This window comes from Dipodomys merriami, unplaced genomic scaffold (genome assembly GCF_024711535.1).
Source record: "Dipodomys merriami isolate MVZ:Mamm:240054 unplaced genomic scaffold, mDipMer1.0.p SCAF_33, whole genome shotgun sequence".
Lineage (NCBI taxonomy): Eukaryota > Metazoa > Chordata > Mammalia > Rodentia > Heteromyidae > Dipodomys > Dipodomys merriami.
In genome coordinates, this window is record NW_027204826.1 from 3,239,234 (window position 1) to 3,255,097 (window position 15,864).

The 15,864-nt window shown below is 54.3% G+C and overlaps 1 protein-coding gene across 2 annotated transcripts; it reads right to left on the reverse strand.

The window, feature by feature from the left end:
- Positions 1-495: 495 nt before the first annotated feature.
- On the reverse strand, positions 496-14,189 carry Lman1l (lectin, mannose binding 1 like). 2 transcript variants are annotated; one of them, XM_070042696.1, is made up of 13 exons: positions 13,927-14,189; positions 11,376-11,530; positions 11,182-11,289; positions 11,043-11,101; positions 9,146-9,245; positions 8,331-8,451; positions 7,306-7,361; positions 6,971-7,100; positions 5,886-6,037; positions 4,805-4,860; positions 3,235-3,358; positions 2,186-2,313; positions 496-774 (listed from the first exon to the last, which is right to left on the reverse strand). In XM_070042696.1, exons 1-13 carry the CDS (start codon positions 14,090-14,092, stop codon positions 612-614), a joined length of 1,518 nt encoding a protein of 505 aa, XP_069898797.1. In that variant the 5' UTR covers positions 14,093-14,189; the 3' UTR covers positions 496-611. The 2 variants fall into 2 exon arrangements, with proteins under 2 accessions (XP_069898797.1, XP_069898796.1); XM_070042695.1 differs by having other exon boundaries at positions 496-777.
- Positions 14,190-15,864: the final 1,675 nt, after the last annotated feature.

Consider the following 15,864-nt stretch of genomic DNA (forward strand, 5'->3'; position numbering starts at 1 on the left):
CGGAGAGACCCAGGTCGCTGCGAGAAAGCAGACAGACACTCAGAGTGGACCCCCCCTCCCCACACATTGGGTTCCCCCCCCACAATGCTGGTCCCCCCCCAACGCTACCTCCCCCCAAAGGAGAGCAAGGTGCGGGATTCCCAGGGATGGATCCCCGGATTCGCCTGGCAGAGTTGAGGTCACGTGCCACCCTGCCGGCCCTGGGGTGCCGAGGGCCAGAGCCTGGTGATGCTGGAGGAGCAAGGGCAGGGGGGACACAGCCAGACACCTCGCACCCAGTGGGGGGTTGGGGGGGCTCTGTGATGGAATTCCACCCAGACGTGGACCTCCTTCCATCAGCAGTTCAGAGGAAAGGGGTGCGGGGAAGCGGGGTGCAGTGGGAACAAAGCCCCCCACGTTTCCCTGTCCTTGGGACTCCCTCCCAGAGACCTCCCCCAGAGGATGGCAGGATCCATTGGGGAGGCTGTGAGGGCACGCGGAAGCTCAGCAGGGGGAAAGCCGCTTTAATTTGGAGAAGTTCTTCCAAAGCCAGGCTGTGGGCAGGAGCAGGGGGCTTAGAAGAGGCAGATACAGACCGACCAGGGCCCCAAGACACGAAGCTTGGAGGGGGCTCAGGCATTCATGCTGGAGGAGACCGGCTGCCTTCTGAGAAGCCCCAGCACCCCAGGGATGCGGGGTGCAGGGGTGCGGGGTGCAGGGGTGCCGGGTGCAGGGTCCAGAGGAAAGGGAACTGTGGACAGACATTCCCGAAGGCTCTCCTCCAGCTCCTGCCTGCTGCTGTCAGAGACAAGGAGATTGCTTGGGCCTGTGTGTGTGTGTGTGTGTGTGTGTGTGTGCGCGCGCACGCGCGTGTGTGTGTGTGTGTGTGTGTGCAAGCAAATTCAGGGCCTGGATGCTCTCTCCCTAAGCTTTGTTAAAGCCTAAGGTTGGTGCTCAACCACTTGAGCCATAGCTCTACTTCTGGCTTTTTGCTGGTTAGAGATAAGAGTCTCATGGACTTTCCTGCCTGGGCTGACTTTGAACTGTGATCCTTTGATTTCAGCCTCCTGAGTAGCTAGGATGACAGGCATGAGCCACCAGTGCCCAGATCTTTTCTTTTTTTTTTTTTCTTTTTAATTTTAAGATGGGTCTCTCTGGGCTGAGAATGTGGCTTAGTGGTTGAGTCTTGCCTAGCATGCATGAAGCCCTGGGTCCGATCGATTCCTCAGTGCCATATACACAGAAAAAGCTGTGGCTCAACAGGTAGAGTGCTAATTTGAGCAAAAGAAGCTCAGGGACAGTACCCAGGTCCTGAGTTCAAGCCCTAGGTCTGGTGGAAGGAAGGAAGGAAGGAAGGAAGGAAGGAAGGAAGGAAGGAAGGAAAGATGGAAGAAAGAAAGAAAGAAAGAAAGAAAGAAAGAAAGAAAGAAAGAAAGAAAGAAAGGAAAGGAAAGAAAGAAAGAAAGAAAGAAAGAAAGAAAGAAAGAAAGAAAGAAAGAAAGAAAGAAAGAAAGGTGGGTTTCTCTATGTGATTCAGGCTGTCCTCAAATTCTAGATCCTCCCAGATCAGCCATTGCCTCACAAGTGCTGAGCTTCCAGGCACACACTGCCACAGCTGGCTTCTTTGCCCTATTCCACTTCATTGGCTCTTCCATTTACTTCCACTGTTAAACTGTGACATTTCTCCCCAAAATATGCTTTTTTGCAGTTGGGTGCTAGTGGCTCACGCATGTCAACCTAGCTACTCAGGAGGCTGAGATCTGAGGATCGCAGTTGGAAGCCAGCCCAGGCAGAAAAGTCCCCATGAGATTCACATCTCCCATTACCCACTCAAAAACTGGAAGTGGCACTGTGATTTGAGTGGTAGAGCGCTGCCCTTGAGCACAAAGAGGCTCAGGGACAGCACCCAGGCCCTGAGTTCAAGCCCCACAACCGACAAAAAACAAAAGAGTAAAAAATAAAGTTCTTTCTCTCGCACACCTATCATGTGCCATCAAGCATCGTCCATTTGCTTGTCAGCTGTCGCTTTCTCCCTCTCGGGGACCGAGGTGGCCTTGGTGAGGGGAAGAAGGGTCCTGGTGCGCTCCGCTCTGGCTGTGGGGCAGACCATGCAGCCTCCCTCCAGGCCTCAAACTGAGCAGTTACAGCCCAGAACCAAGCCACGCTGGGCAGTCTGGGAAACTCTGCCCACCCAGGGAAGGCTCACCTGAAGTTCACGTAGCAGAAGAAGCCAATGGTCTGGAGGAGGAGGAAGAAGAAGAAGAATCCGGGCTGCAGGCATGCGGGTGCCCCGGGGTGCCAGCCAGCAGGGCGGGGCGCCTTGGCTGCCATCTTCTGCAAGATGGAAGGGAAGTCTGAGGTCCTGGCTCGGCTTCTCAGGCGGGAGTAGACCTTCGGCCTCCAGCTCGCATGGCCCCTGGTGCTCGCCCTGGCTGTCACCGAGGCCACAATGGCCGCCCCCCACCCTCCCTCCATGGGAACCTCCAGGAAGACATTCCGAGGTCAGGGGATCACACATGCCATCCCACTACTCAGGAGGCTGAGATCTGAGGATCTGGTACTAAAAGCCAGTAGCCTGGGCGGGAAAGGCTGTGAGACTCTTATCTCCAACAAACCACCAAAATGCCAGAAGGGGAGTTCAAATGGTAGCGCACCGGCCTTGAGTGAAAAAGCCAAGTGAGAGCATAAAGCTCTGGGTTTAAGCTCCGATAATTCACACACACACACACACACACACACACACACACACACACACACACACACACACACACACACACACACACACACACACACACCCAAAGAGAGAAAAAAGTAGAGGAAGAAAGAGAAAGGCAGAAGAAAAAGGAGGAAAGGAAGAAAGAGAAAGAAGGAAGGAAAGAGGAAGGAAGGAAGGAAGAAGGGAGGGAAGGAAGGAAGGAAGGAAGGAAGGAAGGAAGGAGGAAAGAAAGGAAAGAAGGAAGGAAGGAAGGAAGGACAGCACCATAGAGTGAACTCTAAGTTGTATCTCCTTTTGGGATCGAGGGGTTGGGCCAAGGGGTCTCCAGGACCCCTGGAGCAGACAGACAGAGAAGCTGAGATTGTGCGTCTCTGCAGGGCTGTGTGCATGCATGCGCACGCGCAGATGCAGGTGCCTGAGGACTCCCTAGAAGGATGGTGGAGGAGGCTCACTGGGGGCTGCAGAAGTGTTGGAAGGAAGGTGGCGGAGCCCCGGCCTCGGGGCCCGGCCCCTGTGCCCCCCCGACTCCCTCCCCTTACCACCAGGCCCCGGAGGTCCTTCTGCAGGACGCTCATGATCTGGTCCAGCTCCAGGAAATGATGCTTGGTGCCCACAGGGAGGTAGAGGCCTCGGGCATCCGAGGCCATGCGGACAGCTGCATCCCTGATGGGGCGGGGTGGGGGAGGAAACAGAGGGAGGTAAATCGCTGTCCAAGTCATCTAACCACTCCCATCTTTGCTCCGCCAACAGTTACCATCCACCGAAGCTCTGCCCTGAGTCTCCTTATACCCCAACATGGCTCGAACCCACACACGAATCTTCCGAAAGTTGGCACAACTCCCAGCCCCCAGAGCTCTGTCACCCTCTTCCTCCTCTACCTTTCCCAGGCATGGAGATGGGGCAGGTGTGGGCAGGGGCGGGGGCATTCACAGCTCTGAGGGTTCTCTCCCCATCCCCAGGGCCTTTGTTCTGCTGGGCACCAGTGGCTCATGCCTGTAATCCTGGCTACTCAGGAGGCTGAGATCTGAGAATCGTGGTTCAAAGCCAGCTCAGGGAAGGAAAGGCCGTGAGACGCTTATCTCCAATAAACCACCAGAAAACCAGAAGTGGCGCTGTGGCTGAAGTGGTAGAGCACTAGGCTTGAGCTGAAATGCTGAGGGACAGTGCCCAGGCCCAGAGTTCAGGCCCCAAGACAAAAAAACAAAACAGGGGCTGGGAAGGTGGCTCAGTGGTAGAGTGCTTGCCTTGCAAGCATGAGGCCCTGGGTTCGATTCCTCAGTACCACATAAGCAGAAAAAGCTGGAAGTGGTGCTATGGCTTAAGTGGTAGAGCGCTAGCCTTGAGCTGAAGAGCTGAGGGACAGCGCCCAGGCCCAGAGTTCAGGCCCCATGACCAACCAAAAAACAAAACAAAACAAAACAAAAAACACAAACACATTTGTTTTAGCTGAGTACTGGTGCTCATGCCTGTAATCCCAGCTATTCAAGAGGCTAAGATCTGAGGACTGAGGTTCACCAGCCTAGACAGACAAATCTGCGAGATGATTTTTTTTTTGGGGTCCAGTCAGGGGCCTGAACTCTGGGCCTGGGCGCTGTCCCTCAGCTCTTCAGCTCAAGGCTAGCGCTCTACCACTCGAGCCACAGTGCCACTTCCGGCTTTTTTCATTTTGCTTTATGTGGTGCTGAGGAATCGAACCCAGGGCCTCAGTCATGCAAGGCAAGCGCTCTACCACTGAGCCACCTTCCCAGCCCCGAGATGATTTTTTTTTTATCTCCAACTAGCCAGCAAAAAACCAGAAGTGGATCTGTGGCTCAAGTGGTGCAGAGCCAGCCTGAGCGGAAAAAGTTCAGGGACTGTGCAGCGGGCTTTGAATTCAAGCCCCAGGATCAGCACCAACAAACAACAATAACAACGAAAAACCTACCACTTTGAATTTGATTCCACATTCCCCCAACCTCTCGCATTGCCACCCTCTGAGCTGGGTGTCCAGGGGATGATGGGAGGAATTGGGGGGAATCGATGCAGGATCATGGAGGCACTTCCACAGAGACTCAAGCTGGTAAAAGGCTGTGTCTGTCATTCTCAGTTCCTGGGCCCCTTGGTCCTTACCTCACCTCCTGCAGGGCACTGAGCAGAGTCCGCTGTCCGGACAGCAAGGTGAGGTCCTGCGGGAAGGCCAGGCTCTTGGCTAGCTTGGGTGTGGGGCCCAGTCCCCCTGCTCCCTCCCAGCCTGCCTTCCATGGAGAGCCCTGGGGTCTAGTTCCCTGGGGGGCGGGGAGCCAGGATGGTTGCAGAAATGAAAATTTGGATGAAAAGTGAGCATTAAGCAAACAGTATGCAAATCGCATGCAAATCCCATGCAAATCCGCACCTAATCTATTTCTGTCATAGGTCTATAGATCTGAGTTTAAAAAACATGGCATCTTCTCTCCCCAGCCCCAGCCATGTGGCTCTGGCAGGCATTTACTTGTGGGATGATGTTCTTTTTGCAGCCGGTGGCTCACGCCTGTAATCCTAGCTACTTAGAAGGCTGTGATCTCGGGACTGTGGTTCAAAGCCAGCCCAGGCAGGAAAATCCATGAGACTCTTACCTCTAGTTAATCACCAAAAAGCCAAAGTGAAGCTCTAGCCCAAGTGACAGTGTTAGCCTTGAGTGACAAGCTCTGGGACAGCGTGCAGGCCCTGAGTTCAAGGCCCAGGACCTCTTCTCCCCCCTCCCCGCTTCCACACACAGATGTAAGATCTAGCACATAGCCCTGTTTCATTCAATGACTTGTAGTCTTTCAACCTTGTCCACATTTCCCTGCAGTTTTTAGGGGTGGCTAGCTTTTGGCTGCAGCACTTTTCCTCTTTTTAATTTTATTTTTATTAATTAATTTCGCATGTGTGTTTTGTCTGCGTGCCAGTCTTGGGGCTTGAACTCAGGGCCTGGGTGCAGTCTCTGAGCTATTTCACTCAAAACTGGTATCCTACCACTGGAGCCACAGCTCCACTTCCGGCTTTTGGTGATTAATTGGAGATAAGCGTCTCACGGACTTTCCTGCCAAGCCTGGCTTCCAACTGCGATCCTCAGATCTCAGCCTCCTGAGTAGCTGGGATGACAGGCGGGAGCCCCTGGCACTGGACTAGCAATTTTCCTCTTGTGGACCCCCAGGAGAAGCCTGGGGTGTCTGCCTGCTGGGCTACTTACCCAGCCTTCCACAGGCCCTGCCTGGCCTGGGAGCCTCATCTGCTCCCTCCATTGCTTCTCGGCCTGGGCCATCTGCTCCGAGAGAGCCCGGAGTGACTGCAGGATCCTTGTCTGTTTGTCCAGTGTCTCCTCCAGGTCAAAGAGTTTTTCCCCTAGGTTGGGTGGAGCAGAGATGGGGGTGTGTGGCCAAAGCCAGATAGCATCTCCTCTCTTGGAGGCAATATCTGGAGAGAGGCTTGAGAAGGCATAGGGCCGGACCCTGAGCCTGTGGTCTTAACGACTATAATGGGACAGAGCTACTTACACTGATAGTTCAAGGCCAGACTGGGGAAAAAAAGTTCAGGAGAGAGCCCATCTCAACCAGTAAAAGCTGGGGGTGTGACACCTGTCACCCAGGAAGTATAAACAGGAGGATCACGGTCCAAGCTAGCTCAGGCATAGCCAGGAGAACTTAGTCGGGCGCTGGGGGCTCCCGCTTGACATCCTAACTACTCAGGAGCCTGAGATCTAAGGATCCCCCAATTTGAAGCCAAGTGTGTGTGTGGGAGTAGAAAACGTTTGAGACTCTTAGCTCTCATTAACCAGCAAAAAAAAGTTGGGGACTGGGAAGGTGGCTCAGCGGTAGAGTGCTTGCCTCGCATGCATGAGGCCCTGGGTTCGATTCCTCAGCACCACATAAGCAGAAAAAGCCAGAAGTGGTGCTGTGGCTCAAGTGGTAGAGCGCTAGCCTTGAGCTGAAGAGCTGAGGGACAGCACCCAGGCCCAGAGTTCAGGCCCATGACCGGCAAAAAAAAAAGTTGGAAGGGGAGGTACGGTTGGAGTGGTAAAGCGCCAGCTTGGAGCTGAAAAAGTCAACTGAGAATGACTGGCTCAGAGTTCAAGTCCCTGCACTTGCACACTCAGACACACAGAAAAAGTGTGCCTTCTGCTTCCAAGACCTGAGACCCTCCCTAGGGAGTGTGTCTGGGGCAGGCGGGGATAGGAGAGGCCCAGGTCCTCCTTACAGATGGCCTCCTCCTCCCTCCTCCCAGGGACCCCAGGTCTGTGGCGGTCAGATGGGCCGCCAGGCCTTCCTGCTCTCCTACCCTCTTCCTGGGCTTTGAAGTCAGGCTGGGCAATGCTGTCCCGGGTGCCCAAGGCCAGCTGTGCTGTTAACTCTTCCAGCTGCCTGGCCAAGTGGAGCTGCTCCGTGTCTAGGAAGGCCTGGAGGCCAGCCTGGAGGAGGAAGACCAGGGGTGAGGCCTCTGGTGGTTCGGACCCCTCCTCTGCCCCCCCACTCCCCAGCACTGCCCAGCGTAAGATCCAGAACACGCAGGATGGTGGGGGTGAAGAGGAGGAAGGGCTGGAATGGCAGCATCTGTGGTGGGGGGACACAGAGCAGAAGCATCCGGGGAGCCCAGGGCCCCCCACAGGGCCTCACCTCCAGGCCCGGCTCGTGCAGACTGAAGGTAAGGAAGGATAAGATGTCGTGGTCATCTGGAGGAGGAGTTCACAGAGGGAGGTGAAGCCCTTCCATGCCCCGCCCACCCACCCAGGCCACGCCCACCCACCCAGGCCACGCCCACCCACCCAGGCCACGCCCCCAGCACACACTGCCCCCTGAGAAAGTCAAGAGACTGGATGAGCCCAGTGCCCTGGTAGCTCACAGGGCGGAGGGGAGGGGGGGGTGTCATCCCAGCTACTCAGGAGGCTGAGATTTGAGGATCACGGTTCAAAGCCAACCCCGGGCAGGAAAATCTGTGAGACTCCTTCACCTCCAATGAACCAAGCCAAAAGCTTGAAGTGGCAGCGTGGCTCAAGTGGTAGTGTGCCAGGCCTGAACAAAAAAAGCCAAGCGAGAGTGCAAGGCCCTGAGTTCAAGTCCCAGGACCAGAGCAAAGAAATAATGAAAGAAAGTAAAAGTAAAAAGAACTCCCAGCCAGATAGGCGCTGGTGGCTCACGCCTGCAATCCTAGTCACTCAGGAACTGGAGATCTGAAGATTGCGATTCCAAGTCACATTTAGCAGCAAACGTCCATGAGACTTTTTTTCCCCCTTGGTGCAGGTCCTGAGGCTTGAACTCAGGGCTTGGCGCTGTCTCTGAGCTGTTTTGGCTCAGGGCTAGTGCTCTACCGCTTGAGCCATAGTTCCACTTCCAGCTTTTTGATTATTTTGGTGGTTCGTTGGAGATAAGCGTCTCACGGAATTTCCTGCCTGGGCTGGCTTTGAACTGTGATCCTCAGATCTCAGCCTCCTGAGTAGCTGGGATTATAGTCATGAACCACTGGCCTGGGACCGTTTGAAACTTTCAATAATCCCTTGCAAAGCAGATGTGGCGTTCTCCTGGGAGGGAGCTGGCATCTGCCCGGATCACGGGGTGAGAAGACCGTGGACTCTGTGCCCAGGTGAACGGTCCTTCACCAAACACCGCCCCTCAGCTCCTTCCCCACCCAGAGGGGCCCTTACCTGCCAGAGTGCTGGTGGCTGCAGAGACCCCAAAGAAACCTTCAGGGGCCAAAACCAGGGGCCCGACGTCAACACAGACCTCATCCGAGTCTCTGGGTGTGAGGCCACTACTCAAGGATACCTGAGGGTCATGGAGGGGGTGAGCTGGGCACTACTCATGTTCAAGTTCTGCACACAGCTGGGGGAAGGTACCTGGGTCCCCTCATGGGTGTGAGGACTCAGGGGTTTCCCACAGAGACCCCTATGCTAACACGCAACTCTGTGGGGGGATGCACAGCAGCTCTATATCTCCTTTGTGGCTTCACATTTTGTTGTTGTTGTTGGTCTTGGGTCTTGAACTCAAGGCCCAGGCACTGTCCCTGAGCTCTTTTTGCTCAGGGCGAGCGCTCTACCACTTTGAGCCACAGCGCCACTTGTGGTTTTCTGATGGTTCCTTGGAGATAAGAGTCTCATGGACTTTCCTGTTCAGGCTGGCTTTGCATCATGATCCTCAGATCTCAGCCTCCTGAGTAGCTAGGGTGACAGGCGTGAGTCACCAGCATCTGGCCAACAAGAGAAATGTAGTTGCCTCAAGTTCTAGAGGCTTGAAATCCCCAGTGGCAGCGTGCACAGGGCCCTGCTTCCTCTCCATGTCCTGTGGGAAATGCTTGCTCCCTTGCCCTTCCCAGTGTGTGTGGCGGGTTGCCTTGGCTCGTGGCCCCAGCATTCCAATGGCCGCTAGGTGTCACATGATCTCTGCATCAGCTCTACATGTTGAAGCTCAATGGGAGGCGAGGGGCGGGGGTTTGTCCCCCAAAAGCAGGAAGGAAACTCACACGAAGCCTCTGCCCCCAGTAGGTGATGCGGACTTTGAAGGGGTGGGGCCGGTTCCTGAAGTCTCGGTGACAGGAACCAAGCACAGCGTCATCTTCGTACCTGTGAGACCCGGAACTCAGCGTTGTCACGCAGAACTCAAGGCCTTGGCCAATGGGGATGGGTCTCAAAGCCCAGGCCTGCAGTGCCACTCCTTTCCTCCTTCGGAGACTTAGCATGGGACAAGTTCCCATTGTCTGGCTTGAGTCTCCCTTGCAAAGTCACCAGGCTCCAGTGACTCACGCTTGTCATCCTAGAGCTCCTTGGGAAGCTGAGATCTGAGGGTTGTGGTTCAAAGTCAGCCCAAGCAGGAAAGTCCATGAGACTCTTATCTCCATAAACCACCAGAAAACCAAAAGTGGCGCTGAGGCTCAAGTGATAGAGCGCTAGCTTTGAACTGAAGAGCTGAGGGACAGCGCCCAGGCCCTGAGTTCAGGCCCATCATTGACCAAAAGAAAAAAAAGGAAGTTGATAAAACTGGGTGCTGTGGCTCATGCCTGTAATCCCAGCTACCCAGGAGGTTAAGATCTGAGGATCATGATTGGAAGCCTGTCTAGAGAAGACAAACCCTTGAGATGCTTTATCTCTAAATACCCTTCAAAAAGCTGTAAGTGGAGCTGTGGCTCAAGTGGTAGAGCATCAATCTTGAGCCAAAAAAAAAAAAAAAAGCAAGAAAGTCAGGTACCAGTGGCTCACACCTGTAATCCTAGCTACTCGGGAGGCTGAGATCTGAGGTTCATGGTTCAAAGTCAGCTCGGGCAGGAAAGTCTATGCAACTCTTATCTCCAATAAACCACTCACAAAACAAAGTGGTGCTGTGGCTCAAGTGGTAGAGCACTTGCCTTGAGCTGAGGAGCTGAGGGACAGCACCCAGACCCAGAGTTCAAGCCCCACGACTGACCAAAAAAAAAAAAAAAAGGCTAATAATTGCAAATACCTCCTAAGGCGGTTATGAGGTTTAGTTCCTTCAATGAGCATCATGCCTGGCATGGGGCCTGCTGACAGTACACTCCCCCCCATAAAAGCAATTATTCTAATTGATGTGAGGTCAGGGATGTTTGCTGAGAGACGGACAAACTGGCCCGGCAGGGAGGGCAGGAGGCCACGTCATCTGGGAGAAAGGGATGGGTGTGCGGCCCTGGCGGGAAGGGTGTGGATCCACCCCGGGGGCTGCAGCTCAGCACTCAGTGCTGTGCTTGCTGGGTGAGCTTTCCACGTCACCCCACCTCTCTGTTTATCTTGAGTTGGTGTTGGCCAAAGACTTGACGACTCAGCCTGGAAGAGCAAGAAACTCTGGTCTTGGGGACCCAGAGGCACAGCTGAGATCCATGGGGGAGGTAGGAGAGAGAGAGAGAGAGAGACAAAGACAGAGTAGCAAGAGCAGTAGCTCTAGCCAGGCACCGTGCCCCATGCCTGTAATCCCAGCTACTCAGGAGGCTGAGATCTGAGGATCATGGTTCAAAGCCAGCCTGGGCAAGGAAAGTCTGTGAGACTCTTATCTCCAATAATCCACCAGAAAACCAAAAGTGGTGCTGTGGCTCAAGTGGTAGAGCTCTAGCCTTGTGCTGAAGAGCTCAGGGACAGCGCCCAGACCCAGAGTTCAAGCCCCACAACCAACAAAAGAAAAAGGAAAAAGAAAAGAAAGAAAGAAAAAGCCATGTGCGTGTGTGAGGGCCTGAATTCGAACCCAGGACCAGTACACCCCCCCACACACACAAAGGCACATGCATGCACACATGCACACACACACACACGCACATAGCATTGGGAGAGGTTGGCACTGCAGGGTAGTGACCCAGGAAGGAAGGAAGGAAGGAAGGAAGGAAAGGGGGGGTTCAAGCCCTGCCCCCAGACTCTTACCCAAACTGCCCTGCTGGGGAGGGCGCGCTGCGGCCCAGCACGCGGACAGCTGGCCTGTTCTGAACGTAGAAGGCAACACTCAGGGAGGAGGTCCGGAGCGGGCGCAGAGGGCACACTCACCTGGCCCAATGCCACCCACCTGGGCATCCATGATGGTGGAGTCCAAGACAATTCCAAGGCTATCCCCCAGGGCCGGCTCACCCGGGACAGCGCTGGCCTGGCCCCTGTCCTGAGCATACCACACGCCCTGCAAGGCCCAGGCCCTCAGCTTGGGGAGATCCTGACAGAGCACCCGCCCTGCCTCCCCCCTGCACACCGGGCGGGGTCACTCACCACGCCCTGGGCTCCCCGGGCCCCGGGGCCTGTCACCCTCATCCGCACTTCTACCTCCCAGGAAGAGAAGGGGACAGAGGTGCTGCTCCACACAGCCCCGCTGCGGTGTCTCATAGACGGCGCCAGCCGCACCTCCTCTAGGCCCACGATGGCATCTAGAGAGCAAGACAGTACAGAGCCATGCTACATACACACACACACACACACACACACACACACACACACACACACAGACCCTCACCCCCACACTCCACCAGCCACAGGTGGAGGTCCGACCCACCAGCACCTGCCATTTGCTAAGTAAAAACCCAGGCCAGTAGCTCATGCCTGTAATCCCAGCTACTCAGGACATTGAGATTCGAGGATCACGGTTTGAAACCAGCCTGAGCAGGAAAAGTATGGGAACTACTTATCTCCAATAAACCATCCCAAAAGTCAGGGGTGGAGCTGTGGCTCACGCGGGAGAGCGCCAGCCTTGAGTAGAAAAGCTCAGGGACGGCACCCAGGCCCTAAGTGCAAGCCCCAGGATTGGTGGCACACAGACAGACAGACAGACACACACATGTGCATACACACGCACACACAAAGCACTCTGCTCAGAAGCAAGAGGGCTCTGAAGTAGAGTCAGGGCAATACAGGCTGGACTTTGTCTGTGTCTTGCTTGTGGTGTCTGGTGTTACTGTTGTTTTATTTTGTTTTGTGCTGGTCCTAGGATTTGAACTCAGGGCCTGGGTTCTTTCCCGAAGCATTTTTCTTTTTTGCTCAAAGCTAGCACTCACCACCTGAGTCATAGCTAATGGAGATAGGAGTCTCATGGTGCTGAGCGCTGGTGGCTCACGCCTGTCATCCTAGCTCCTCAGGAAGCTGAGATCGGAGGATTATGGTTCAAATCTCTAATGAACCACTAAAAAACCCCAAGTGGAGCTGTGGCTCAAGTGGTAGAGCACTAGCCTTGAGACAAAAGAGCTCAGGGACAGCACCCAGGCCCTGAGTTCAAACCCCATGCCTGCCTAAAAAGAAAGAGTCTCACAGGCTTTACTGCCTTGGCTGGCTTCAAACCACGATCCTCAGATCTCAACCTCTGGAGTAGTTGGGATGACAGATGTGAGCCACTGGTGCCCAGCTATGGAGTGTTAAGAGTTTTCCCTGATGCTAGAGGGTGGCGTGGAGGGAGCCCTTTATGACCGAGAAGGGTGGGGAGGGGGAAAGGGAGAGAAACTGAGGCAGACCTGGCAGGAAGTGGGGGAAAGGAAATCCGAGGCCCCGCCCAGCTTGCTCTTCATCCTCCATCCTCCATTCTGCCAATCTGGAACCTGGCCCAGGGCCTAGACCTTGCCAGAACTTTCCGGAGGCTGCTAATCCAAGCTGTTTGCTCTGCAGAAGACCCAGGATGGGGTATGGAGGGACAGAAGCTAAAAGTCAGAGGTGACCGGGGCCCTGGAAGCTGACTCTGCTTCCTGTGTGTGTGTGTGTGTGTGTGTGTGTGTGTGTGTGTGTGTGTGTGTGTGTGTGTGTGTGTCTGTGTCTGTGTGTCTGTGTGTCTGTGTCTGTGTCTGTGTCTGTGTCTGTGTGTTTCTTTTTGAGGCAGTGTCTTTTTGTGTAGCCTCAGCCTCTGGTTCTGGGGCTGGGCATAGAAGAACGGTGAGAATTGAGTGCTAGTGGCTCAGGCCTGTCAGCCTAGCTACTCAGGAGGCTGATATCTGAGGATTGTGGTTTGAGTCTGTGAAACTGTTGTTTGTTTTTGGTTGATTGTGGGGCTTGAACTCTGGGCCTGGGCGCTGTCCCTCAGCTCTTCAGCTCAAGGCTAGCACTCTACCACTTGAGCCACAGCACCACTTCTGGTTTTCTGGTGGTTCACTGGAGATGAGTCACAGACTTTCCTGCCTGGGCTGGCTTTGAACTGTCGTGATCCTGAAATCTCAGCCTCCTGAGTAGCTAGGATGACAGGCATGAGCCATCAGCCCCCTGGCTATCTGAGAAACTCTTATCTCCAACTAACCAGCAAAAAGCTGGAAGTGGAGCTGTGACTCAAATGGTAGACCAGCAGCTTTGAGGCTGAAAAAGCTCAGGGAGGGGGCTGGGAAGGTGGCTCAGTGGTAGAGCGCTTGCCTTGCATGCATGAGGCCCTGGGTTCAATTCCTCAGCACCATATAAACAGAAAAAGCTGGAAGTGGGTGCTGTGGCCCAAGTGGTAGAGCGCTAGCCTTGAGCTGAAGAGCTGAGAGATAACACCCAGGCCCAGAGTTCAAGCCCCAGGATTGGTGCGTGCACACGCATGCGCACGTGCACGCGAACACACACACACACACACACACACACACACACACACACACACATGCACATATACACAAGGGGGGGCAGAAAGTTAAAACTGAAGCTGGTATCTGGGAATGAATTTTTTTTGATGACTGGAACACAAGGGCAGCCTGGAAGGTTCTGGACCCCTGGTCCCATCACCCCAGCCTGGCCTCACCCTGGCCACTCCCTCCCTCCCTGGCCATGGCTCCTGGACCCTCTTGGGTCCTGGGCATGGCTGAGACCCTCTCCTCACCTCCATGGCAGCTCCAGAAGGGAATTCCTGCCCCAGGCCACGGCCCCTTGAAGCTGAGCTTGTATTCGAACCTGCGTCTTAGAGGAGGGAGCCCTTCCGTGCCGTGGGGGGCAGGGCACAGGAGGAGCAGGCAGAGCAGCGGGGCGGACGTACAGAGGCCAGGCATGGTGAGGGGCTGAGGTCCGGCTGCCAGGCTGGGCGGCGGGCAGGCCAGGTAGGGAGGTGCTGGGCACCAGCCAGGCCCTGGCTCTTCCTCACCGCCAGGATCCTGTTCCTTGCAGATCTGATCTCAGGCCCCACCTCCTCCACCTCCAGCAGGGATGGGCAGCTGGCCCCGGCTCACCCTCAGCTCTGTCCCTGGGCCTGGCCATCTTCCCTGGGTTCTAGAAGCTGATGACAGAGGCAAGTGTCCAGGGAGGCACAGACACCTTGTAGTACCCAGTTGTGGGAAGGTCTCTTGGTTGTGTGTGTGTGTGTGTGTGTGTGTGTGCACGCACATGCACGTGCAAGTGCATGAACTCACAGTCTGGGTGCTGTCCCTGAGTTTCTTTAGCTACAGGCTAGCGCTCTACTACTTGAGCCAGGACTCCACTTCTAGCTTTTTCTGAGTAGTTTAATAGAAATAAAGAGCTTCACTAGACTTCCTGCCTGGGCTGGCTTTGAATCACGATCCTCAGATCTCAACCTCCTGAGTAGCTAGAATGACAGAGATGAGCCACTAGTGCCCAGCTCTACTGAGTTTTCTTGCTCACAGCTGGCACTCTACCATTTGAGCCACCCCTCTAGGCCTGTATTTTGCTGGTTAATTGGAGATGAAGTCTCAAGAGACTACTCTGCCCCAGTTGGCTCTGAACTTGGAGCCTCAGATCTCAGCTTTTGGAGTAGCTGGGATTACAGACGTGAGCCACGGGCCCCAGCGGCTTCCTCCTGTCCCTGGCCGTTATTCAGCTTTCCTGTCCCCTCAGCACGTTTGTATTCTTAACAAATAAGTGACATAAAGGGCAAATAAATGCAATGCATAGATCTCGTTTGCAATCCAAAGTTAACCCGCCAACCAGTGGAGAAAATGGGACAATCGGGGAAATTTGAACAATGGATATTTGATTCGGTTTGAGAATCATCATTAATATTGCTAGAAGTAGCCAGGCACTGGTGGCTCACGTGTCATCCTAGCTGCTCAGGAGGCTGAGATCTGAGGATCTGTGCTGGAAGCCAGCCTGGGAAGACAAACTCGAGAGACTGTGATATCCAATTAACCAGCAAAAAGCCCAAGGGGGAGGTGTGGCTCAAGTGGTAGAGCACCAGCTGGAAACACACACACACACACACACACACACACACACACACACACACACAGCAAAAGTGTGAGGTTCTGAGTTCAAGCCCCAGTACTGCTTCCTTAGGAGTAGAGGGAAAAACAGAAAGAAGGAGAGAAAGCAAGGGGAGGGGAGACACTATCCAAAAAGAAATGTACTTTTAACCTGACTTATGAAACTGTAACCTCTCTGTACATCCCCTTTATAATAATAAAAGAATTTTTAAAAATATAATACTGTAATTATGGTTATTTTTGAGAAATATGCTAAACTTTATGAATAAATTCATAGAAAGTCCGGGATTGGTGTTTTTGTTGGTTTTGTCTGTTGTGGGGCTTGAACTCAGGGCCTAGGCACTGTCCCTAAGCTTTTTTCACTCAAAGCTAGCACTCTACCACTTGGAGTCACAGCACGACTTCCAGTTTTCTGGTGATTCATTCCTGGGGGAGGTAAGAGTCTCATGGACTGACCCAGGACTGCGATCCTTAGATCTCAGCCTCCTGAGTAGCTGGGATGGATGGGCATGCGCCATGAGCCACCAGTCCCCAGCTTCCTACAGTGTTTGACTCTTCACTTAACAAAGCAGGCTTCCATTGTGTTTGGCAGTGTGTGTGTGTGTGTG

What these genes read in the sequence shown, in the direction of transcription:
- Lman1l (XM_070042695.1), bottom strand. Translation starts at nt 14,092, where the DNA reads ATGCCTGGCCTCTGTACGTCCGCCCCGCTGCTCTGCCTGCTCCTCCTG. An exon ending in CCACCATCATGGATGCCCAG is followed by an intron (nt 11,102 to 11,181) that starts GTGGGTGGCATT and finishes TTCTACGTTCAG; the next exon opens with AACAGGCCAGCTGTCCGCGT. An exon ending in TTCTGCTACGTGAACTTCAG is followed by an intron (nt 778 to 2,185) that starts GTGAGCCTTCCC and finishes TGTCTCTGACAG; the next exon opens with CAGCAGGCAGGAGCTGGAGG.